This window comes from Falco cherrug, chromosome 4 (assembly GCF_023634085.1).
Source record: "Falco cherrug isolate bFalChe1 chromosome 4, bFalChe1.pri, whole genome shotgun sequence".
Taxonomy (NCBI): Eukaryota; Metazoa; Chordata; class Aves; order Falconiformes; family Falconidae; genus Falco; species Falco cherrug.
The window spans coordinates 46,397,416-46,421,163 of record NC_073700.1 but is presented as its reverse complement, the minus strand read 5'-3'; the positions used below and the strand labels follow the sequence as shown (position 1 = coordinate 46,421,163).

At 44.3% G+C, this 23,748-nt stretch overlaps 1 protein-coding gene and 1 long non-coding RNA gene across 7 annotated transcripts; one reads left to right on the top strand and one right to left on the bottom strand.

Annotated features, from left to right (window-relative positions):
- The first annotated feature begins 660 nt into the window (after positions 1-660).
- Positions 661-5,120, top strand: LOC129735954 (uncharacterized). The gene is made up of 2 exons (XR_008731984.1): positions 661-805; positions 1,337-5,120. It is a non-coding gene; the product is annotated as an uncharacterized LOC129735954 (long non-coding RNA).
- Positions 5,103-23,705, bottom strand: LOC102053793 (scaffold attachment factor B1). 6 transcript variants are annotated; one of them, XM_055708806.1, is made up of 22 exons: positions 23,215-23,332; positions 22,832-22,937; positions 22,239-22,326; positions 20,433-20,497; positions 20,066-20,344; positions 18,847-18,909; positions 18,006-18,033; positions 16,494-16,992; positions 16,016-16,065; positions 15,137-15,237; positions 13,535-13,684; positions 13,336-13,436; positions 12,238-12,383; positions 11,354-11,442; positions 10,678-10,814; positions 9,882-10,175; positions 9,212-9,349; positions 8,394-8,433; positions 6,868-6,980; positions 5,979-6,091; positions 5,707-5,773; positions 5,103-5,489 (listed from the first exon to the last, which is right to left on the bottom strand). In XM_055708806.1, exons 2-22 carry the CDS (start codon positions 22,880-22,882, stop codon positions 5,363-5,365), a joined length of 2,739 nt encoding a protein of 912 aa, XP_055564781.1. In that variant the 5' UTR covers positions 22,883-22,937; positions 23,215-23,332; the 3' UTR covers positions 5,103-5,362. The 6 variants fall into 6 exon arrangements, 5 of the variants coding, with proteins under 5 accessions (XP_055564781.1, XP_055564779.1, XP_055564780.1 ...); XM_055708804.1 differs by lacking the exon at positions 22,832-22,937 and having other exon boundaries at positions 23,215-23,705; XM_055708805.1 differs by lacking the exon at positions 22,832-22,937 and having other exon boundaries at positions 8,394-8,430; positions 23,215-23,705.
- Between the last annotated feature and the right edge of the window lie 43 nt (positions 23,706-23,748).

The window sequence follows — 23,748 nt, the reverse complement described above, 5'->3', positions numbered from 1 at the left end:
TTTCTTTCTCCATTACTCTGCCTCTGTCCTGTCACTCTCCTCCTCTCCCTGATCCATCCCTCGATCGCTGCTCTGCTCCCTCTCTCTTTTCTCTTATTCTCTTTGTTCTCCAACCCCCCCTAACTTGGAGCCTGCGGCTCCCTGCGTTGCTGCCTCTCCCACCCTTTCTCCCTTTGGTCCCGTGCCTGGCTCGCTCTGCCGTTCCCCTGTGTCCCGTCCCCGGCCTGCAGCCCAGAGCTGCTTTTCCCGTCTCCTTCTCTGTGTCCCGAGTGCCTGACGGTGGATTGGGAAGGGTTTTAAAGCAGACGAAAAGCTGCCAATAGTGGTGGCGTGGGTTAAATAAGAAAACCCCCCTCTCGGTTTTGTATCTATTGAAAAAGACTCTTTTCTACAAAGAGAAAAGGGTTTGAAACCAAAAGCCTGTATCTGCTGCCTTGTCTGTACCTCTACTGTCGTGGCTGACCGCCGTCGTCCCCCCCCCCCCCCCGCTGGCAACTGCCGAATAACGGCTGTTGCTTGCGGCCAGGGGGTCGCACATGCGCGGCGCTGCCGGCCCTGCTAAGCCCCGCCCCTCCGCAGCGGCACGCTCCACGCCTGGGTTGTAAGCCCCGCCCCATCCACGGCGATACCCTCCGCGCATGCGTCCCAAGCCCCGCCCCTACGAGGCGGCAAACCCCGCCTCTCAGCGGCGACACGCTTCGCGCATGGGTCGTAAGCCACGCCCCCCCTCCACCGCGTGCTGCCGGCCGCCGTTACCGGCACCGCGGTCCCGCGCGTCCTGCGGGGCGCTCGCTGCTGCCTCCCGGTAAGGAGCCGCCGCTGCCGCCCCCCGAGCGCGGCGCCGACGGGCGCTCGGCCCGCAGAACCGCAGCCCGGCCTTCGCGGGCAGCGCTGCAGGAGCAGCATGGCGGCGCGCCGGGGGCGGGGGGGACGGACGGTGGTGCCGGGAGCGCGGGGGAGGCGAGCGAGCCCCTGCGGCGGGGGTGGTCCTGCCCACCGGGGGCTTGGGGGGAGGGGGCGGCACGGGAAGCTTCAGCCGCCCGGGAGCCGGGGGCTGAGGAGAGGGGCCAGGGAGGGAGGGCCGGGGGGGGAAGGAGACCACCCCCCAGGCACCGGCCACCTCCCCAGAGCCCCCCGAGCCCCCCGCTGCAGCATCCCCCCCTTGGCCTTTCTCCAAGGGAGGTTTTAGGTCCTTCTTTTCCCCTCTAACCTGGTGGGGAACCAACAAGGAAAATCATTTGTTTTGCTTCTACTCCCACGGGTCCCAGCCAGGCAGGTCAATGGGAGGATGTTTATTTTGGTTAATTAGAGAATGAGTATCGCTCCTTCCTTACAGAGTTGCCCTTAGCGAGGCAAAGAACGAACCAGAAGCAGAGCGCTCATCTTACATTGTGGGCACCATTGTCACAAGGAAAGAAAGCAAGAAAAGGAAAAACCAAACGAGCAAGAATGATGACCACAAAATCTAATTAAGAAATGCTGCGCCACTAACGAGTTACGGTAGGAGTCACACGTTGACAAAGACGGACACGCTATAGTACCTGGAAAACGGTTATCAGCTTCCACAGTGCATGTGTCGCAGCACTGTCCCAACTCGCCGGCTGCAACAAGGCTTTTCCCCCCCATGCCTGGTTAACTCCAGTAAGTAGCTCCTACCCTTGCACGGCCACCAGCCCCCACGAGGTTTCAAAGGTTCACCTCCTGCCCGCGCTGTTTCTCCATCCCCTTCAGGCCAGCCCACCCTGCTTCTTGCCTCTGCTGCGTCTGGATTCTTCCTTCTCCCGGCTCCCCTGCCAGCCGGCCTCTCCTCATCTGGGCTCCCTGCTTCTCCCGGTATCTCTCCTCCATCCAGTGCTCCTCTTCACACAGTCCTAACTACTCAGCAGGAACCAGCCACAGCTGCACATTATCCCCATCAGCCAGCCCACCGCCGTATATTATCAACGTTAATTAACCTGCCTTCATTCCTCTATAATTCCTCAACATGCACCACTGAGCTGGTTCCTCCTGCTGTAGATGAGGGGGTTCAGTGCTGGAGGCACCACCGAGTACAGAACCGACACCGCCAGGTCCAGGGATGGGCTTCAGGTAGGCAAACGTGGCCGTGGTGACAAACGGGGAGAGCACGGCCAGGGGAGGGAGGGAGGGACGGACGTGGAAAAGGCTTTGTGGTGTCCCTGCTCAGAGGGGATCCTCAGCACAGCCCTGAAGATCTGCACATAGGACAGCACGATAAAACACCCCAAAAAGATGAAAGCACTGAAGATGAGAAGTTGGAATTCCCTGAGGCAGGCGTGTGAGCAGGAGAGCTTGAGCAGCTGGGGAAGTTCAGGGAAGAACTGGTCCATGGCATTGCCCTTGCAGTGGTACAGAAAATGTGTTGGCTGCGTGAAGCACGGAGTAGAGAAACCCACTGCCCCAGGCAGCTGCTGCCATGTGGACCACGTGCCGTAGTGCGGGGCTTTGCACATGGCAACAAAGCAGTCGTAGGCCACGAGGGTGAGAATACAATACTCTGCTATGATGAAAAAGATCAATAGAAAGAGCTGTGCAGCATGTCCAGCACAGGAGATGGCCCTGGTGTCCCACCGGGAATTGGCCATGGCTTTGGGGAGCGTGGTGGAGATGGAGCCCAGGTCAAGAAGGGACAGGCTGAGGAGGAAGAAGTACCTGGGGGTGTGGAGGTGGTGGCCCAGGCTAAGGCGGTGCTGATGGTGCTGTTGCCCGTGAGGGCAGCCACGTAGATGCCCAGGAAGAGCCAGAAGTGCAAAAGCTGCATCTGCAGATGCCAGGAGGAGGAACTGGGTGATGGAGCTGCCGTTGGACATCTGCTGCCTCTGGGCACGGGGACCTGTCGAAGGAAGAAAAGGCAGGGAGAAGTTAAGGCAGAGTTCTCCTCGGGGAACTGATCTCGGTTCTCGTGGAGGCCCCCCAGGCATCCTTGCCCCTTTCAGGGGGCATCTGTAATGTCCCTTGTACGAGCTCTGCGTGCTGCAGGCTCTGGCAGGGACACTCCTGCCCTACAGCAGCGGCGAAAGAGGAACAGGGTGATCTCTGATGAAACCACCTCTGGTACCAATGAGCCTCTCAGCACTGTTGCTCCCATTTCAGCCAACAGCCGAGCACAGCTGCCGGGATTTTGGTATTTGCGTTTGGTTCTAGTTTTCTCATCACAACTGAGGAGTGGCTCGAAGGCAGAAGGAAGCCCCGGCACTCCTGTTGCAATCCAGGTATATCCTTGTGGTGTGTAGGTGCTTCTGAAAAGCGAGCAGTTCCTTTTCTCACCCCAGAAAGCAGGGAGCAGAACTTTTGTGGTGTCCTTCACATGGCTGCCAGAGCATGTGAATGAGTATCGTGAGCAAAGTGAGAGCCACCAACAGAAGTCCTTCCTGGCACCTTCTCTGGTGGAGCTGTGCATGGGTGGTGCCATGGAGTGTTTTGAGTGAGCGGTTACTTTTCTACAGCATGGCAAGCAGGTAGCAGAACTTTTGTGGTGTGCTTCACGTGGCTACCAGGGCAGGGTGAGACCCACCAAGAGAAGTTCTTCATGGCACCTTCTCCTGGGGACCTGTGGCTGGATGGTCCATGGAGCATTTGAGTCTGTGTGAGTGCAAAAGCGAGCACTTAAGCTTCTCACCACGGAAAGGAGGTAGCTGTGCTTTGGAGATGTCACTCCGGTGGCCACCAGCGTAGTGTGAGGAAAACCAAGTGAATTCCTTCCTGGCACCTTCTCCAGGGGAGCTGTGCCGGCGTGGTTCTGTGGGGCGTTTTGGCCCGGGACAGTGAGCTGAGCCGAGGGACACAACGAGAAACCATGAGCCAGGCAGCAGGACAGAGGTACAGACAAAAAGGGGGGGAGGATGGGGGACAGGGAGCAGAGCAGAGATGGAGACAGAAACATTAGAGAGAGTGAGAGGACCAAGAGATGGATCAAGGAGAAAAGGAATGTGGTGGGTAGCAGGCGGCAGCAGCGAGCGACTCTTTGGCCGGTCCCGTCAGGAGCCTGGGGAGCACCGCAGGGGCGGTGTTGGGGGGCACAAGGGCTGAGGGGCATCGCAGAGTTAACGGGGACCTGCAGGGCACAGAGGAGCTCCAGGGAGGCTTCGGTGGGAGGAGAGGGGTGGAGAGGGCACGGGAGAGCCCCAGGAGGTGACCCGAGCAGGGGCCTGAACAGAGGCATCCCAGATGGCACAGAGGGGGGGAAAAAAAAGCATGTTCCTTGGGCACGAAGCTGCCTGTAGGAGGTTCTGAAGGAGCAAAATGGGTCCAAAACGTGCTGGAGAACATCAAGTGTCCTGAGGGGAACCTGGGTGGCCCCATGATAATCGGGACAAGGAGCAGAGCAGTTCTCAGGCAGAGTGACAAAAGGCTTGGGGGTATGGTGAGGAACTTGGGAGGGGACGTGAGCAGAGTACAGATGTCCTCAAGGGGACCAGAGCCTGACCAGAGGACCTGAGATGGCATAAAGGACAAAAAAACCCAAACCAAACCCACCGTGAAAAAAAGCTCTGGGGCACAAGAAAGGCTTGAGGAGACATGATGGGAACAGAAGGGTCTGGGGTGGGGTGGGAGGGACAGAGACGAAAGAGGCGTGAGGGTCCTCCCAGGCCTTGCAGGGGCACAGGGGTTACCACTGCCCCAGGCCTTGCAGGACAAAGAGGGATCGGCAGCATGTGAAGACACAGGGGGCTGCTCAGGAGGATGGGAAGAGAAAGAAGGAGCAAGAGGACTGAAAAAGTGATGGAGAGCAGCAGAGAGGGAGCGGCAAGAAGACGGAGAAGCATCTAGACTGAGCTTCACAGATGAACACAGGACACCTACGTGGTTAAACGGGAACTTAACGATGGTGTAAGGCCTTGTGCCAGCACCTCTGGCTTTAGCTGGTGGTACTTCCTACTCATCCTCATTTATGGCATAACAACTGGGGAAGAAATATCAGAAGAAAAATCAGAAAAGCCACTGACCCCTTCCCCCTCTCCCAAAAGCAGCGAAGAACAGACATCCACCCCCTCCCAGAGTTGTTGCATCCCTTAGAATCTCAGCCTTGACAGTGGATTGCCTCTTTTGCTTACTGCCTTTTAACAGACTCTAGAAGCAATAAATTAGTAGCCATAAACTGATTTTATTTTTGAAAAATGGAATGTTTCACTAACAGAAACTTTTAAGTGAAGTTTGACCAAGAACACGTTTATTACAAAAAAGAAAAACCAAACCGACAAGTTGACATATTTGGCTACAATGCAACAGCAGTCTTGCTTTTTGTAATCACAAAGTCAAGGTGACCCTGGTTAATAAAATTCACCACCACTGTCATCTGGCATTAAAAAACAAAACAAAAATATATGTATATAATATAGTGCTTTCAGTAGCGACGGGTAAAACGGGGTTCGGTCAGTCTGTTTGTCCGCTCCTGGCCTGCAAACACTCCTTGTATTCCACTACTCTGCATCATCTGGCTCTGATTTCCAACTTGCGTGAAGCCTCCGCGCCTGAAAGCGAGACCAGACAAATCTAAAATCAGCCAGAAAAGTTAATACTGCTGTGACTCAGAGAAGATGTTTGCTTATTTTTTTTCTGCTTGCCAGTCCATAGTAAAGTAGAAGCTGGAAGTACTATTTTTCACAAATGACACAGGAATTTCTTCTTTTATACAGATCAGTTAAGTAATTATAAAAATATTATAAGCACTCTAACAAAGCTTCTTACCCCGACATCCCTCCTCGATTCATCACATGGCCTGGTCCTGACTGACCAGGCATGCTTCTATCACCACCTAATTTAAAAAAGAAAAAAAAGAGAAGAAAATAAAAGACAGACTTTTGTGTTTTCACAATAAAAAAGCCACCTCGTTCCCAGAATTTTATTTGCTTTCTCGGTAATGCTGTTAAAGCTCCATAGGAATTTTAACTATCGCTAGAATTTCAGCGGCAGTAATTAATAGAAAAAACCACGATCACACTGGTAAGCAGCAAGTGTACCTTGCCATCTCTCATGATCCCGTCCCATCATTCCTCCATCCACATTTCCCTGCCATGAACGATCTTGATGCCCCTCTAACTTTCGACCATGATCTCCCCAGTCACGTCCATCTCTTAAAAAAATAAAAGAACATCTTCTAGATGTGTCCCTTATCCATTTAGCAGCATAGGGTAAAGCCAAACACTGTACCCCATACAAGAAGTGTAATAAATTGTTAATTAAGCTTGTATCTATAGCCACCCAAATCATCGCAATAAAAACTGGTCAAAGAGAAATGACAAGAAACTTCCTGAACAGCGCCCTTCGCACAGGAAAGCTCATCTTTTTTTAATCTGCAGAGACATAATTAGTATCACAATGTACTAAGATACTTAAATATGGAACAAGTAATCGACTGCCATTCCTCTGTCTGGTATATTGATGTAGAACTGCACTATGCAGCTGGAATATGCCTAGTTTGATTAGCTGCTTTAAAGAGAAACCGCTATGATTCCAGATTGAGTCTCAGTTCCCCACTCCCACCACTGCAGAGATTCTGACTCGATTTCCTTAAAACCTGACCACTAGCCACAAACGAGACTTTTGTAGGCGTTACTGGAGCATCTGGTACAGGACTGACATTCACCTGTAGAAAAGAAAGTTATTTACAAGCAAAATATCGTTATGCACTGAGCAGCACTTCTTTACTCACTGCCACACTCCATCCTCTTGATGCACGGGGGAGCTACATGTGTAAATTCCTTGCTTCTCCAGATGCTTGAAGAAACCATCTGGAGAGAGGACTCACACTTGTCAGATTGCTTCTGCTGTCCCCCTTCAAAGGTTCACCGAGTGTTAAGATTTAAAGAAAACAACAGAATATACTCCCTTTGTTTCATATGCACTAACCGGGTTTGTGGAGGTATCCCTCTCCCTTCACTCATTCTTCTGTCGGACCCATAGCCACCCCAACTATCCCGGGAGTGACGGTCAGGCCCTCCGTGGCGTTCATCTGGGTAATGCTGGAAGGTAAACGGTACAGAGTTACGCTTAAGACTCAATCCAGGTTTCCTTTTAGGACTGCAAAAATCCAGCTCCTCAGAGATAGCCTTTCTATAGTCAGAAAAGAAACCAGCAGCTGTCTCAGTTTTTACTGGTTCCATTGTTGCTACCATGTGCAGTTCACTCTAGGTGTTTATTTTGTTTCATGGCACAGATTCCGCTCTGCTCACTGGTGGGAGAAGGCTTTTTGTTTGGCAGGGTGGGTTTTTTTTAAGGCTTATATTCCAGCTCCAGATTTTTAATTTTTACACAGAGTATCTACCTTCTTCCTGCCTCTCTTTGTAGTTGACCAGCTCGCAGGGCCATGACTAATAGAAGGCCAGTCCATCATTTAACTTGAAATTTAGATAAAATATGTGAATATCTATAGGGAAGAACAGGAGAGAGTTTGAAAAACAGAGGACGTTACAGACAGTTGGTGGGGCATGGCCTTGGGATAAGGGATAGACACCATAAATAAATCAAGCTGGGGTATAATAAGATAAGCGCAAAGAAAACAAAATGGTTAATGAGACTGAACATAAATTACTTAATTATGTGTGAACTATCTTAATTGGCATACTAAAAGATCCACCCTGAGCAAAGGAAGCCCCCTACTAACAAAGCCCCCTCCACAGAACATGTGCAGTGAAAAAAAAAAAGAAAGCTGGACCTTTAAATGGAGACATGGCTTGGAAGAACCACTGAGAATGAAGTGCGACTAAATGTAACTGTAAACAATTGTTCCAAGCGTATAAAGTGTTTGACGGTGTGTTAAGAGGTGGGCTAGCTTTGTGGATTTACCACCTAGCACCCATCTCTGCGCAGACATGCAATAAACAAATAACCTCGACCTGGTGTGTGAATTGGTGCTGCGCACTGGGTAACAGCCTCTGTTTGTGAGACATCTTCAGAAATGAAAAGTTTTGTATACCGGTGTGGTTTTCGCACCTGTCCTTTTACAGTCATCTGCCTTCTTCCATTATGACACCAGTTATTTTCTATAAACCATTTAGATAAACGTCAGAGAAAGGGCCCCTCGCCAGCTAAGGATAAGACACTACAGTAACTCCATTTTAATGCAATACAGACACCTAAGATCGTTAACCAGAAAAGTTATATCGCAACATACCAGCCTGGAAAGATGCCGTACAGTAGCTCCCATCACTTCAAGGTTCGCCCCTGCCCCAACCTGTGGCTACTGCCCTACCAAGCAGATAACTTGCGTTCTGCACATTAGTGTGCAAAAAAACCATTTGCTGCTTGACATCCGCTCAGTTTAAACCCAGCAGTGGTTGTGTTTAAGCAGCAGACAGCACGCACACTGTGTTCTTTCAGTTTTGGGGTCATCTTTTTGGCTGTTTAACTGAAGTGTTTTTTTGGGTATAACCTACCTGCCCATCTCGATCTGGTATTCCTCTCGAACCATCTCTTCTGGAACACAAAAAAAAAAAAAAAAAGAAAAAAAAGAAGTTCCAGTTCAATTAACACAGTCATCATTAATTTCAACATCTGTATGAAATAGCATGGGAAAATTTGTCTTTAAGCTGTAAAGCTGAACACCAGTGTTTGTTTAGTGGCAAGATACTCAAATGGGTTCTTGTTTCATCACACAGAAAGAGATCAAAGTAACACCTACTACTGTAGTACGGGTAAGCAACGCATTACTGAGCACCAGTCAGGTACTTGGCGGCACCAAGGGAGAATACTGAGTCAACCTACCAGTATCAGAAATCAGTTACGAGCAAAAGCAAAGCAGTACGGTTTTTGCCAAAGGTCCTTGGAGAGCAAAACAGAAGTCTCAACAGCCCTGTGCAGAAAGTATTGTAGCATTTTGTGGAACTAAAAATCTGTGTCAGGCTGCAGAGATGAAAGTAGGGGAAGTTTTAAAGCAAAAGCAAATGGCTAAACCTTCGACTAATGAACGGGGATTACTAAACCAGGTTTCCATATGTCTCCAGAGGAACTACAAGATCTCCCTCAGCATCGTAGCACACTACATTAGGACTTAGTTTATAATCTTTATGCAGCCTCTTTCCAGTATGTCCATGACTGATGGAAACATAGGATTGCAACACGTATAAAATTAGACATGAGAAATGCACAAGGGTCATTTGTTTTGCTCTTTTGGCTCCCTCCAAACCATCAGTAAGCCACAACAAGACACCCAATTTCCATAAAGCTGTAAGAAGAAAAGCACTGCCTTGCCAACCTGTCCAAACAATGATCTTGGTATCGGCCACGATCCCTGTGGTCAAAGTCGTGGAAGCGGTCTTGACGACTAAATTCAGAATGATACCGATCATCCATTGCCATTCGCTTTGCTTCTGGCCAGTATGGGTCATCTCGCCTGCAAAGGTGGTCACAATTAATAGTAATCTCCAAACAATCTTCCTTTCTTGTTCTCTTGATAACAAACCTCATTCAATCCAATTACCCAAACAATTATTTTGATTTATCATCAAAACCCTTTGTGTGTTAAGCTGGCATCACATTTTGGTTTCAGAGGAAGCTAGGTGTACCGACACCATACAAAAAGCTTCATCTCAGGTTATGCTGACATGAGAAGAGAATGAGCATCTGTTCCACTAGCTACACACAGTCTACTACACAGACTGCTACACAGTCAATACACACAGTTTCTATTCTCTGTCACTTCTCTTCGGGAATTAAGAATTTAAAACCTGCTGTAATAAAATTGTGCTTACAGATATACAAGTATGACATTTTCTCTTTCTGAAGATAAAACTTCTAAATGGTCTTTCAGTTGTGAGCTCCCATGACTGGTTTAGCAAGAGTAATCACAATTTACACAGGCTCTAGAACGTTCTATCTGTAACTGGCTGTGGTCGAAAAGTCTGGATTCTCACTGCAGTTACTACCTGCCGTCAGGATCGTAAGGCCTTCTCATGGCAGATCGCCGTTCTTGTTCGTAGCGTAGCTGTTCCTGCTGACGTCGCAGCTCTTCCCTCTCTCTCTGGATTCGTTCCTGTTCTCGCCTCCTCTCCTGCTCTATGTGCATTCTTTCTCTCTCCAGTCTCTCCCTCTCCAAGCGCTCTCTGTCAAGACGCTGCCTTTGAAATTCAAGTCGTTCTCGCTCTCTCTGGAGCCTCTGTCTTTCATCCCGCTCATGAATAGCTTGAAGACGTTGTTCTCGTTCTCGCCTCTCCCTCTCTCTAATCAACAGAGATATATTTTGTTTTGAATTGAGAATCTTTAAGTCCAAGTTTTTAAGTCCATATGAACGAAAGAAGCAAGGTTAAGCATTCTGCATGAGTAACACAGCATCTACTCTAAGTCAGCTCTGAAAAAGCTTTCATAGAGCACAGCGTGTCCAAGACAAAAGTCTGACAAACAGAAAGTATTTACAAACTTCCAAGGAAAAACCAAGCATGGAAATTCAAACGTGATAATGGTGAATGCAAGACCTGAAAGCACCTACCAAAGTTGTTACTCAACAAGAGTCTTCTGAAAGACATAGAGAAGATCACTTTCAGTAGTAAAATCCTTTATAACCTGGCATTACGTCTGTTCTATCAACAGATTAGCATCAAATCAATCTGTGATACTAGTGATGGAGGGCCAGCAGGACACTATTTTGCAGCCAGTTCAAAATACAGATAAGGGAAGTAAAAACAAATACCAGTTTAGCTCTAAACTTTGAATGGCAAAACTCACCGGCGTCTTTCTGTTTCCCTGATTTCTCGCTCCCTCTGTCTCTGACGTTCACGTTCTCGCTGTTCTTTGATTTTATCAAACGATAAAATATCTTGCTTTTCTTTGCTCTCTGATTTGCGATCCTGGCTTTTGGTACTCTGAATTAGATCAAAACAATACACTAGCTGAACACAGTGCATTTTGAGGTAAAATTTCCAGGCAAAAGGCCTACTTTATGCCAATCTGAACATAACAGACTATCATGCCATCCCAGAGGTAAATAATGTTAGAATTTCATGGAAAAGTAGGCTGGGGAGAAGTACCCCAAATTTGGCTAGAACTTCTAAGAAGTTTTGATATATATTAATACTATGAGCACATGATCTGACTTGCATCGGTAGCAAACAATACACTGCTTTAAAGGTCACCTGCCACCACACTCCACACTTGGAAAACACATGATCTTAACACCATTTTCATATTGCAACTCTACTTCTTCAACTAGGCCAACAGTGACAAAAACTACAAAGAAGGTGAAGCTTAAGCATTTACCTTTGCAGCACCATTAACACCCTAATGCTGTTTAGACAAGCGACATGTTCCCAAGGTGCAAGGCAAAAAAACCCTTCAATTATATGCACGTAAAGCTGTATGACACCTACTTTTACACAAAGGCTTCTCTGGAAGTTGTACTTACCCTCTCTTTTGATGTTGAAGTTTTCACACTAATAACTGGTTCTCCTTTAGATTTATCCATTACCACTGTCCTTTCAGTTCCTCGACTTGCTAGAAAACAAAATATATCTGAGACTAAATAATATGCAAGACATGCAAAAATTCCTGTGAGATTTACAACCATACAGACACTAAACAGTAAAATGTTATTTTATTGAGGTTTTAAATAACATACAGAAGAATATGTTTATGATTTAAATAGCTGACCAAGATTTGGCCAAGTTGGGGATGGGGGTAGTAAAGCTATCACAAAATTACAGTAGTCTTTTCTGGTAGGGATGACAGTTAAGAGAAAGCAAATTTAGTTTAATTCTTCTGTCTGCAAAATACATCCCTTTGCCATAGTTTAAAAAAAAATAAAATAAAAAAAGCACACAGAACCACAAACTGTATCAGATCTAAACCCAGTAATAGTCCATAAAATTCATGGCTTGCTACTTTGACTATTTATAAAGCCCAGTAATTATGAAAATTTAGTTGCTAAGTTACTAGCAAAAAAAAAAAAAAAAAAAGTAAAAAAAACATTTCAAGGTATTTTCTGGTGGTTTTTGTTCACCAGCAAAACTTCAGTATTACTAAGTACACTTTATGGCTTTTTTACTGAATTATGAATCACATCTAACAAGAACACTGAGGTCTGCAGAAGATGAAGTCTTCTAATCAGCCACAATTCTAAATGCTTATGCTTGTTCTTCCATTTCCTTCTTAGCTGATGCAGGAAATTTTATTTTGGATGCAAAGCAGAAGCTCTGTCACAGTCGCTTATATTCTTTGTACCAGTTTTTTTAATTAGTTTTTTTAAAACAAGTATCCTTGAAAAAATTTCTGAAAGGCAGATAGAATTACCTGATTTGCTTGCCCTAGATCTATCAGAGGATCCAGCCTTTTGGTCATCTTTCTCTTTTCCTTCTTTTTCGTCTTTTCCATCTTTCTCTGATTTCTTCACATCATCTTTTTTGTCTGTCTTCTCCTCCTTCTTAATACCAATGGACCTATAGGTAAACTTTGCTTTAATAGAGAACCTAACAAAAAGTGCAATATAACCAATCCAATCAAGCCAGAGATGTCAAAAAAAACCCCAAACCCCAAACGCCCCAAAAATCCCACACCCAACCCAAAAAAAGCTCAACACAAAACCCCTCCCAAAAAGCCCACTCCAAATACCTTCCATGTGCTGAAACCAATGGATACTTGTATGCATGATTAAGAGCAGCAACCAATACTAAGCTAAAGCCGACTAAAAGTGAGAAACAAGGGATAATCCTGAATATTTGGAGACCTTGAGTGCTACAAGTCTTATGTTCTGCCTATAAGTAAAGTTCATGTTTAGTGTAAGGGGAAGAGGGTCCACCCAGGAAGAGGCCAAGCTCCACCAGCAGAGCTTTTGTCAACAAATACCTTAAACACCCGATACAAGCAGACCAGCCTGCCAAAACATATCCTTTGCCAAATCTTTTAAAATGTAGTGAGAGAACAAAAAGTAGTAAAGCAAAATGCCCCTTTCAAAAGCAACAGATCACATGAAAAACAAATATTGAAGTACCACTTGCTAACCATGTGAACAATCTATCAAAAAAGACAGACTAAATCCTGGAAATATTTGTCAGTTAGAAGAGCAGACCAAGCTAGAGTCAGATCAGAGGATGAATGATTCTAATAAAAATAAGGGTTTATCTATAAACAAGTTGGTTGAGTATCTCCTGATATAACTGACGCGTCTTGACACTAAACCCTGAAGAGCACCGTATTTCTGATCAGAGGGCCAATTAAGACGTGCTTACTGCTGCAGAACACCAATTTCAATTTTTCAAGTATTCCTCCTATTTCAGATGCAGTACGAAGCAGCAAATCAAGATTTATTACACCTACTCTTCACTTCGGTCATGTGGCTGCATTTCAAATGAGTGGCCTTTAAACACAGAAAAATACCAAAAAACACTTTACTTCTCAGATTTGGACTCTGCAGAATGGTGCCTGTCCTTCTCCTTCCTTGTTTCACCTTCCTTTTTGTCTGAAGGCTTTTTCCCAGCTGGTTCATTTTTTGCCTAGAATTTTAGCCAGAAATATTTTTATATTAGCAGACAGATATTGAACTTGGACACCTTTATCTTCATTACGCTGTCATGGAATAGCTACCACTTACCCTTTCCACAGAAATCATTTTTCCATGCAGCTCTGTTCTGTGGAGATGATTAATGCACTTAGTGGCTTCTTCAGATGTTGACATTGTAACAAAGCCGTAACAGCGAGCACCAGGACTGCGAGCATTTGTTACTACTTTCGCACCCACCACCTTTGGGAAAAAAAATTATTTTGTGTTTGCAGATCTGTCTCCAAATAAATTCTAACTTAATCACCATTTTGTGGAATCATAAACCAGTTTGGGTTGGAAGGGACCTTTAAAGGTCATCTAGACCACCCCCCCTGCCATATGCAGGGACATCTTCAACTATACCATGTTGCCCAGAGCCCCATCACACCTGACCTTGAATGTTTGCCGGGATGGGGCATCTACAATTTCCCTGAGCAACCTGTTCCAGTGTTTCACCACCCTCATCACCACAAACATTTTTTTCTTGTATCTAGTCTGTATCCTCTTCTACTTTAAAATCATTGTCCTATTGCTACAGGCCCTACTGAAATGGCTGTCCCCATCTTTCAGCAGCTGTCTGCCAGTTCCAAACCTTATAGCACTATCCACTTTCAACAGGGAGGAAATCCGCTCAGCACCCAACATTCCATCAGCATTCTCAGACTACAATGTTGCTAGGTTTGTTTGACAGACAGCAAAGTTATCGTTTTCAGTCGATCTCTATACAGTCGGGCCAACCATCTTCTAGAAGTGCCTCACTAAAGACTACTTCACAGAATATGTGAACAGCGTTTACACCCATGGCAACAGCAAAACAAGTACAGCTGAAAAGGTTCAAACTTCAGATTATTCCACATCTGTTCTGAAAAAAGTATAAAACAAACACAAAATTCTACGAAACAGATAAATCTGACTGCAGAATAAATTGTTCATACAGCTCTGCAGAAAAAGAGACCGCCATAATAATCAGCTCAGAAAATTAATCTTCAAGTTGCTGAGCAGGTCAGTAACTTAAGGAAGACATATATACATACACGTAGGTGAGAGTAGGGATGCAATAATAAAAATAATAAAAAAGCAACCTATGACCATTTTGTATTTTCTTACAGAACACCTCTGCTAGCTTCTTTAAACAGATGACAATCTCTGACAGCGCAGAGGCACGTGCTTAGGTGAAACAAACATTTAACATCACATTCAGAAATGTATTAGGAGGAAGTGGAGATAGTCAGGGAAAGAATTCCCTTTCACAACTTCTCTCGTATCCCAGCTGGCACTGAATAACAAATGGAAGCCTGCCCTTGCGACTAGATGTCTCAAAGGAGTGGCCCTTGAAATGCAACAGTTTAAAGCAGTATTAACTATTGCTGGACATGCAAGAAGTATAATTAGACTATAAAGCACCCTAGATGATGACCCACTAATGTCTCCTGTCAAGAACTGCCTCCTTTTTACAGGTTATCTGCATAGAGGTTCTTTGAAACCTGGATTTCTGGCTGCCTCCCCCCCATTTCAGACAAACTTCTTTATGAAGTATGCTACTTTCTGATACAGAGTTTCAAAAGAACACAAGAAAGCTAAGTAAAAACTAAATTTCAGGTCATCCTTTTAAAATGATACAATGGCTTGTTAATTTACCTATCTACTACATACCTTTCCATACTTGCTGAAAAGATTCTTCAAGTCTGTAGCTCTAGTAGATGATGAAAGTCCACTAACCCACAAATTTCTGCCAGAACCAGTACCCACACGGCCTAAAGTAAATAAAAAAAGCCAAACATAGAAGAACATGTAGCACAAGAACACAACAGCGAAACAGTAACTGCCCTACAAATTCCCATTTTTTTGTTCATAAACCTCTTCAAATGCAATTTTGCTTCTAGCTCTTCCAATCAATCTTAAAATCAATAGACACACTGCAGCCTGCAACAATGAACTTCTAACTCCAGACTTGATGTGCATTTGAATAGTCTTAATGAGGTTTCATCTACATATTGTCTTTCTACACTTCAATCACTTTCCCGAGAATTACCAATTACTAAATGTCAATTCACAAGACACTTTTATTAAAATTTCGTCAGTTTGTAAGTTCACAGAAATTACATAAACTGAAATTTACAATTCATGCTTTGAAAGCCCATGTTACAACTGCATTGCGGGTTCACCAAATTAACACCAGTCCTCACCAGAATCGCTACACAGAGTGTATAACACTATCAATTTAGTCATCTGTTGAGATTTTCCAAGACAAATCCTGGTTTTGTTGGTATATACCACCATTCACACAGCTAGCGGAACTCCAATATAGCTATTACAGTCAAGATATACACACGCTTAGGGAATTAACAAAACACAAAAAATAAGCAATGCAAAAAAGGCAAGTCAAAAAGCAAGTAGAACTATTACTCCATTCACTCCTTTGTTTACTTCACAAATAATGGTTAGATGTGACCCCATAACATTTTTTTTCAAGCCATCTGTACTTAAAAAAACCCCACAAAACAACGAAAAAAACAAACAACCAAAACATACCTTTCTCGTCCTTTGAGATTATCTTTGATTCTTTGTCCTCCTCAACAGGGCTAAAGACAAAACACCGTGTTATTCAACTGTTCATATGCCAAAAGGAAGTTAATTCTAGATTGTGCACTAAAACTGGATACCTACCAGAAAATTAGTTCTGAAATTAAAACTATCTCTGCAAATTTATACAAGAGTGACAGGAAATACGAATTCATATCCTTAAACGGACAATTCTGCTTTGCAGATGACAGAAATAAGAGCAATTTAAGGAAACAACCTTTGAAGGTTGAGGAAGGAAAGAAATCAAACCCTCTGTGTTTAAAAAAAAAAAAAAATACCTGCACATGGAGAAACAAAACAGACTCTTTAGGAACAGGCTACAATTTCATCAGTCTCGGTGGCCAATTGAAGGAAACAGCTTATGCGCATCACTTAACGACCAATGAAAAAAAGATAGCATCTGGTCTATAACGGAGAAAAAACAAACCTCTTTTTCTGATCACCGCCCTCACTGGTTGAGGACTCTTTAGTGGCAGGGGATTCCTCAGAATTAGCTTTCTCTTCTGTTTTCTTGGCATCTTCTTTGCTATCTTTGGCTTCGGGACCTGGGCCTTTTTCCGCTGTTTCCCCACTAGAGGCTTCCAGGCCTTGGGAGCGTTTGCTACTCTGATCGCTTAGGGTCTCTACTACTAAACATTCAGAGTCCGCGTTCTCTTCCTCTATTGTCTGTTCACTTGTCTCCCCTTTTGCTACAACTAAACGCTTTGCTTCCTTCCTTGCCATAGCTTGTGCCGATTTGCTGTCCAAATCTAAAGCATCTTCCTCCAACTGAGTGGCAGCAAGAGCGTCCTCTTCCTCTGCTAGCCTCTTGCCTGGCACCACGTTACTTGCTTCCTGTGCATGTGGCCGCTCCGCTTCGGAAGTTTCTTCGTTAAGGAGCTCAGATTTACAAGTTTCCCCCAAAATGTCGAGTATTTTCTCATTTTCTACGGATTTAACAGGAATAGAATGGCACAAGATTTAATCACCAGGGAAATACAGCAATCACAAATGTGGAACTGGCATGGCTGCCACACTAACACCAAGAGAACTTCTAAGCTACACAGAGATTGGAAAACCCTAGTGTACACAGTGTTAAAAGTACTACGCTAACTGCTCTCTGACAAACTACCACATCAGCCCTAAAGTGTTAACAGGGAAGAAAAATGCCCCCACAGATTTAACAAAAACCTTCTGGCTGATCCTTGATATTCTTCACGAAATCATTCAGCTCTGTTTCTTCTCTAGTTAGCTTCCAGAGTCCGAGATGCTTAACTGAACGTATCAAGGTACTGAGAGTTCAATTTCCAAATTTCCGTGAAATTCTTTTAGCAGACAGTCCAACATGAGAACTGGGCATCTTCTGATGGTGCATGAGTGTGTTTGCAGTCCAGAAAGCGAATAGGATCTGTAGAAAATTCCTGTGATGACAGTGTATTCCTTCTTCTGAAGTCCAGTCATTCTTTAATTTCTGTTCTGTACCAAAGCTCTGAATTACCTACACTCCTGTATTTATATTCAAAGAACTGCAGTACAACGTGATATCACAAGATCTGTTTTTAGAACCTTTGCATATTTAAGGCTCATTCCTTAACTCCACTGTAGGTAACAGTTCTATGGAACCGTTTCATCACATTAAATACATATTTTCAAAAAGTGGTTATTCACAGATCTGGTGATATGACTGGGTTTCCAATCTCTATGACCCTGTATGACCTGGATTGTCCACCATAATAACGTACACTACAGTAATGCATTTAAAAACCAAACCAAAAAAAAAAAAAAAAAAAAGAAAAAAACAAGAAAAAAAAAAAAAAGAAAAAAACCAAACAACCAGGGACATAAAAAGAATTAATGAAGAATGAAACTGTTTCAATGCCCAGAACTTTTTTTTTTTAATTTAAACAAAACAAAAAACTAAACAAAAAACAAAACCATACAAGAAAACAAAAACCAGTACCTGGCTCCAAAGGTAACTCTTCAAGTTCCTGTAGTGAAAGAGATTAAAAAAAGGAGAAATATCACTATTCATAAGTAGTCCAGATGTTACTCTGAATGACACCTCTCACCCCTCCAAGAAAGGAGACAATTTGGCGAGCTTACTAAAATTTAGCCTATTTCAGCTTTGAAAATGTTTAACTTTAATTAAATTCTCCACAAGGTTTAACATTACTTTTTTACATCTTCCAGTTTTATGAAATGTGTGAAAATATCTGTGTTTCTCAAATTCAGACACCCATTGAACACATAGTACACATTCACATGGGTAAACAAATCAACAAATGTAAGCAGCATAAAGCAAAGCTATCTTTGTGTTATCCTTCTCTAGAGTCCACTGTATGGATTCTGCTTTCTGAAAACAGGATTCATAGAAACACCAGCTTCACCTGGAGCTACAAGTGTCCTTAACCTACCACAAGTGATCTGGAAACAAGGCCAGTATTTCACGAATAGATCAGTGTCAGCTTTCTTGTCAACGTGGGATACATACATTTTAAATGGAACTTAGACATAACACAAGGCACCGAGTCAGTTTATACAACAGATAAAAAGAATCCAGTCTACTACCCAAACTCAGTATAATATATACATCATATATTTATGACCTGATAAGATACATACATGTATCTTCGTCCACATGATTAAATTAGAAAGGTATTTCTCATTCCTAGAGGTCCTATTCTTTGCAGAATAAGAATGCACTCACTGTGTACTACCTGTACGTGTACTGTTTCAGCATACAGTTTATATGGCATGTATTATGCCTTTTTGCTTGTAAAGAAAAATCAGTTACCATTTACCTTTATTACGGTTAAATCAGCTGAAGCAGCATCTAAACTGTTCCCAACATCTTCAACCTCTACCTTTAAAATGTAAACAGAAGACATTTTGTTATCTATAAAGGAATGGTATTGTGAATGAAACCTGAATGAGAAATTGAAGTTTTTATTTCCACTAACAACTGATTAAGCAAATCTATCTAGGATCCAAGGGTAAAAACTGACCAGTGACCCCCATACCTCTTCCCAATCCCCACCAACTGAATAAGCCTTCTCATTACCTCTCAAATATGTTGGTTGTCTCACAAAAATCCTTTAAGGACGGAGATATCAACAGCAAGCTTTCTCTTAGACTTTTTTTCTTATTTACAGCGACAACATAGAGCCAAAAAAGTCTACTGGACTCAATAACTGTTTTCTTCACTGATAAAAGAAGACCGCAGGAGCTGACCTGGAGTCTGGCAGTTTAGTCCCTGAATAAACCCACTTTCTGGGTATTTCTATATGACTTGTGTGAGGCAGGGATATGCTTGGGAATAGGGGGTTAAGCTTATTTCTGCAACTTTCAAATTTGGGGGGCAAGGAACAACCCAACTTTAGGATCTCAGATGACACAATGTGCACACACAACAAAGAGCAATACTTCCCTATTAGATGGGACAGAAATAACTTTCTTCAAAATGTTTTGTTGTACACTTCAGGAGATAAACACTTGACTTTGGGGAAAAACATTATCTTCTAGCTAGGATGGACAATGCCATATAAGCAGTGCAACAGCCAAACACAGAAAGCCAATGTAAAAATAATTTCAACAGCTATCTCAACAAAAAAAAATATCTAGAATATAGTTCCCAGAATGTTGCTGTTCAGCTGAAGTGAATAAGGCTACAGTATTTGTATGCCACCCAGGTCCTCCTAAATGAAGCAAAGATATGAAAATGGGAACATAAACATAAGGCGAAGTACAGAGTTCAAAGCATGATTAAAACAAATGCTTTTTGGATTACTACCGATTTGTACAGTCATATGTGTACAAACAAAATCTAAGCATTTTAAAATTAAAAATGCTATTTCCACAAAAACGTAAAAGAAAAAGCAATGACCATGAGAACTGGTAGAGCCCCAGATGGTTTCAAATACTCTTTAGCTACTGTTTTACTGTTCAATTCAAAAGAAAAAAAAATTAAAAAAAAAAAAAGGAAAAAAAGAATCTGATTCCACACACATGAGAGATGCATACCATCACTACTGGTATTTCTCTTGATTCTTCTTTAATTTCTGAAAATTGTGGGGATGCCTCCAAGTTACCTACAGTATATTCTGTAGGCTGATCTGGAAGTTCTTTCACTTCTGCATCAGCATTTTCTTTACTATCAGACAGTGAGTCAAGAATATTATCAGCACTGTAATCCTCTCCGCAATCTACCGCATTGCCATTATCTATTTCAGCTTCATCTAACACACTAATATCCATCATGTCAATATCCTGCAAGTTATCCAAACTTGCTTCAATATCCTCCTGTAAAAAGAAAAAAAGTATATATAGTAGTCATTGTAATTTGAAAGTGATGCTATCATTACTTTGCTTCAAACAGAGCCTCACATACCTGTCCATCTCCCGAATCCTCTTCCAGGCCATTATCTTCTACTCCCTCTTCATCTGGTCTACGTCCTAACAATATTACGATCGTTAGAATAAAAAGAAGGTAACAACATGCATCCTTCAAGTTTTGTTTTTTTCATCAGAGTTGGTATTCCATCCAGTTTAGCTATCTACTTTTTCCTTATTTTCCACAACTGAGTGTTCCTATACCATCCCAGTTCAGTAACTGACAAACATGCTACAGTCCAAGGTCTATCACGAGTTCAAGAAGCACCACTGTGCACTACGCTCAGAACATTTGGCTCAGCTGAGACCGCAGTAATTTATCTTAACGTGTCTTGACAGACATTTACTAGAAGAAAAAAAAGAAAAAAGCAACCAAACAAAGAACCCAACACAAAACAATGAAAACCCCGCCCCTCCCCCCCCTCTATGCGTAAGCATTACTGCAGTGCTCTGTTCACCAGCTGGACACATAACATCAGAACTAATGTTACTGAAAACAGTCGGCTAGTTTCAACAGCACCAAATAGGAACTCCTCAAATTCAGAGCAGTTTCATCTTTCATGAATGTTATTTTCCTCAAAAAACTGTAAGCACATTACAATAAAAAAAAAAAGGGGGAAAGGGGTTTTAGAGCTAAGAGGAACATCTCATCTGTTTCCATCCCAACATTAAGTGCTATAATGTACATTAAGTATTTTTCTCAGACCTGACAATGATCATGACTACCAAAGATGTCTCTGCTTTTACATACAGTTGTGACATTTGTTCTCCATCCATTTAAAATTTCACATTTTAGTTTGCAAACAAATGTCATTACTCCAAATTGGACGCAACAAAAATCCAGGTCAAACAAATCAGTTGGCAAAACAATCAAAGCTTCATCTCACAAATTCACATTTACATCAGTATCAGTAATTTGATTAAAATTCTTCCTCTAAACTAGTTATTCTGCTCAGCTCGAACACAAAAAGTTAAGTTTCAACATTATCTGGTTACAAAGTAAGATCAAACTGCTAACTGACTAGTTTTAGAAAAACAGCAATTATTTTTTAAAATAAGGATTATGTAAGACTATGTCTCACCACCAGAAAAATCATGCATAGAAGAAGCCTTAAAAACATATCCAATTTCAGATTTTGATTAAAAACTAGTCTTCTGGGGAGAAAAATGAGACTTATTATCTATGAAACATAAGCATAACACACTACATAGAACTTTTTTGAATATTGAAATTGCTAGAAACTGCATTTCTAACTCAAAAAAACCCCTTGCATTTCTCAAAAGTGAAGGTACGGTCACATAAAACCACCAATTATCTATTTTAAAAACACTGACACTGCTTCAGTATTACTCAGTAACTCCTGCTACAAATTTCAGGGAACTCTGAGAACAAGCCAACAGACCCTTTGAGTGGACCAAATCCTTCCCTAATAAACTACATGAAGTCCTGTGAATAAATTACGTTTAATACCATACTATCCATCCCTGGAAACCTGAGCACAAATATAGAGAAGAATACCAGTAACTTATGTCATTAAAGGACAGAATCAAGGAACAGAAGACTCAACTGTTCTTAATTTCCTGCAGAAAACCAGTATTACCAAAACCTGGCTCAAGCAAGTAATGTTAGCTGTAGTTTTGTGATTGCAAAACATTCAGCGACAGTGCCAAATTTAAGCCAAGCCCTTCCCCAAAAGGAAAACCAGACTTCAGAAAACAGATTAGCAAGGTTCCATTTCATGAGTAAAAGTTGCTAGAAAACTCAAGGGGGACGGGGTGGAGATCCTCCCTAACTGCCCTGTACCTTTGCTGCTTCTTTTTGGAGTTTTCTTCATGATATTTTCTGAAACCACTGGAATTTCATCAGGATTCCCCCCTTCCTCCTCAATAGCCTATTAAGGGGAAAAGACAAAGACAGATATCACGACAGACGTAAAAATTCCATTTGTGCATTTCTGCTGAGTTCAAAAGCTGGACACCAGAGGCAGAAAAATACCCAAACAAGAATCCAGCACTTTGAATTAGCAGCAGCTTGGATATGCAAACCAAAGACCATCAGATCAAAGCAAGAAGTACACAGGAAACAGTAACATGTTGGTGTAAAGTTTCTGGAAAGCTGTCAGCGGTATAACCTATAAACAAAATAAGTCAGTCCTGCAGCGTTTGCAGCAGTGCAGAGATACCCGGAGGCATTGCAACAGAGTCTTTGCAACAACAAATATTGCAACAACAAATTTGGCTCCAGGAGACAGCAAGCATCAGTTCAGTGAAGGCGGTCCACATGCTAGACTAACATACCAAACATTCTGATGAGGCTACGCTGTACAGGCTGCGAGCTAGAAAGCCGAGGTGGGGGTGGGGAAGAGTAGGCAGGGAAAAACCTGGTAGACAGCGTACAGAACTGTAAATCCAGGAGCTCAATGCAGGGCGGAAAACCCAGCGATGCATGAGGCCAGAAACACTCGGGCCGAGCGCCACGGCTACCTCGCTGTACTCTGCGGCGCTGGGGAACCGGAGGGGGGGGCTCGCTGAGGGGAGGGCAACGCCAGACGGGCGCGTACCCCCGCCCCCCCCGCTACCACATGAGACCGGTGGTCTCATCTGGGACAGCCCGACAGGGGCCACACTCCCGGCGCACACAGGGCCCCGCAGGCTGCCCGCCGCCCCGCTCCCTCCGCTCCGAGGCCGTTTGGCGCCATTTTCCTCAGCGGCGCCCGGCGGGCTGGGGCCGCGCAGGCGCCTGCGACTCCCACCCCGCCCCGGCGCGTCCCCCCGCTCACCTTCCTCAGGCGCTCCGTCAGAACGCTCTTGTTGCCGCCGCTGTCCAAATTGCGGCGCTTCAGTTCAGCCCGCAGGTCGATTACGCGCAGCTCGCTCAGCCGCCGCCGACTCTCGGACTCGGCACCGGAGACTCCAGAGCCGCCCAGGGACGCGGGTTCTCCGTGCCCGGCCGCTGACTGACTCTCCGCCATGGGGGCCGTCGTTTCGACTCGCACGCAGGGAGCAAGGCGGGATCAAAACAACGGCGAAAAGCCACAGTTGCGGCACAAAATGGTGGCAAAACCGAGACGCGCTGAAGAGAAAGGGGGAGGGGAGGGAAGGGACCGCAGCCCGCACGCGCGGCTGACAGGAGCCGGCGGACCGCGCGCGTGCGCGGAGGGAGCTGCCGCCGCTCTGGCGCAGGCGGTGACAGGCGCGCGCGCGCAGCAGCGCCGGCCCCGCCCCCAGCGCCGCAGTGCGCAGCCGCGCTCCGGGGCCGCATGCGCCGGGGCGCGCGGGCCGCCCTTCGGCCGAGTCGCCGCCGCCTGCGCCTG

Excerpts from the sequence above, each read along its gene's own strand:
- LOC102053793 (XM_055708804.1), bottom strand. The coding sequence starts at position 23,406 with ATGGCGGAGAGTCAGTCAGCGGCCGGGCACGGAGAACCCGCGTCCCTG. Across the intron at positions 12,384-13,335 it reads GCAGAGTCCAAATCTGAGAA|GTCCATTGGTATTAAGAAGG; the intron begins GTAAAGTGTTTT and ends GTTTACCTATAG. Across the intron at positions 6,981-8,393 it reads TACCAGATCGAGATGGGCAG|CATTACCCAGATGAACGCCA; the intron begins GTAGGTTATACC and ends TTTACCTTCCAG.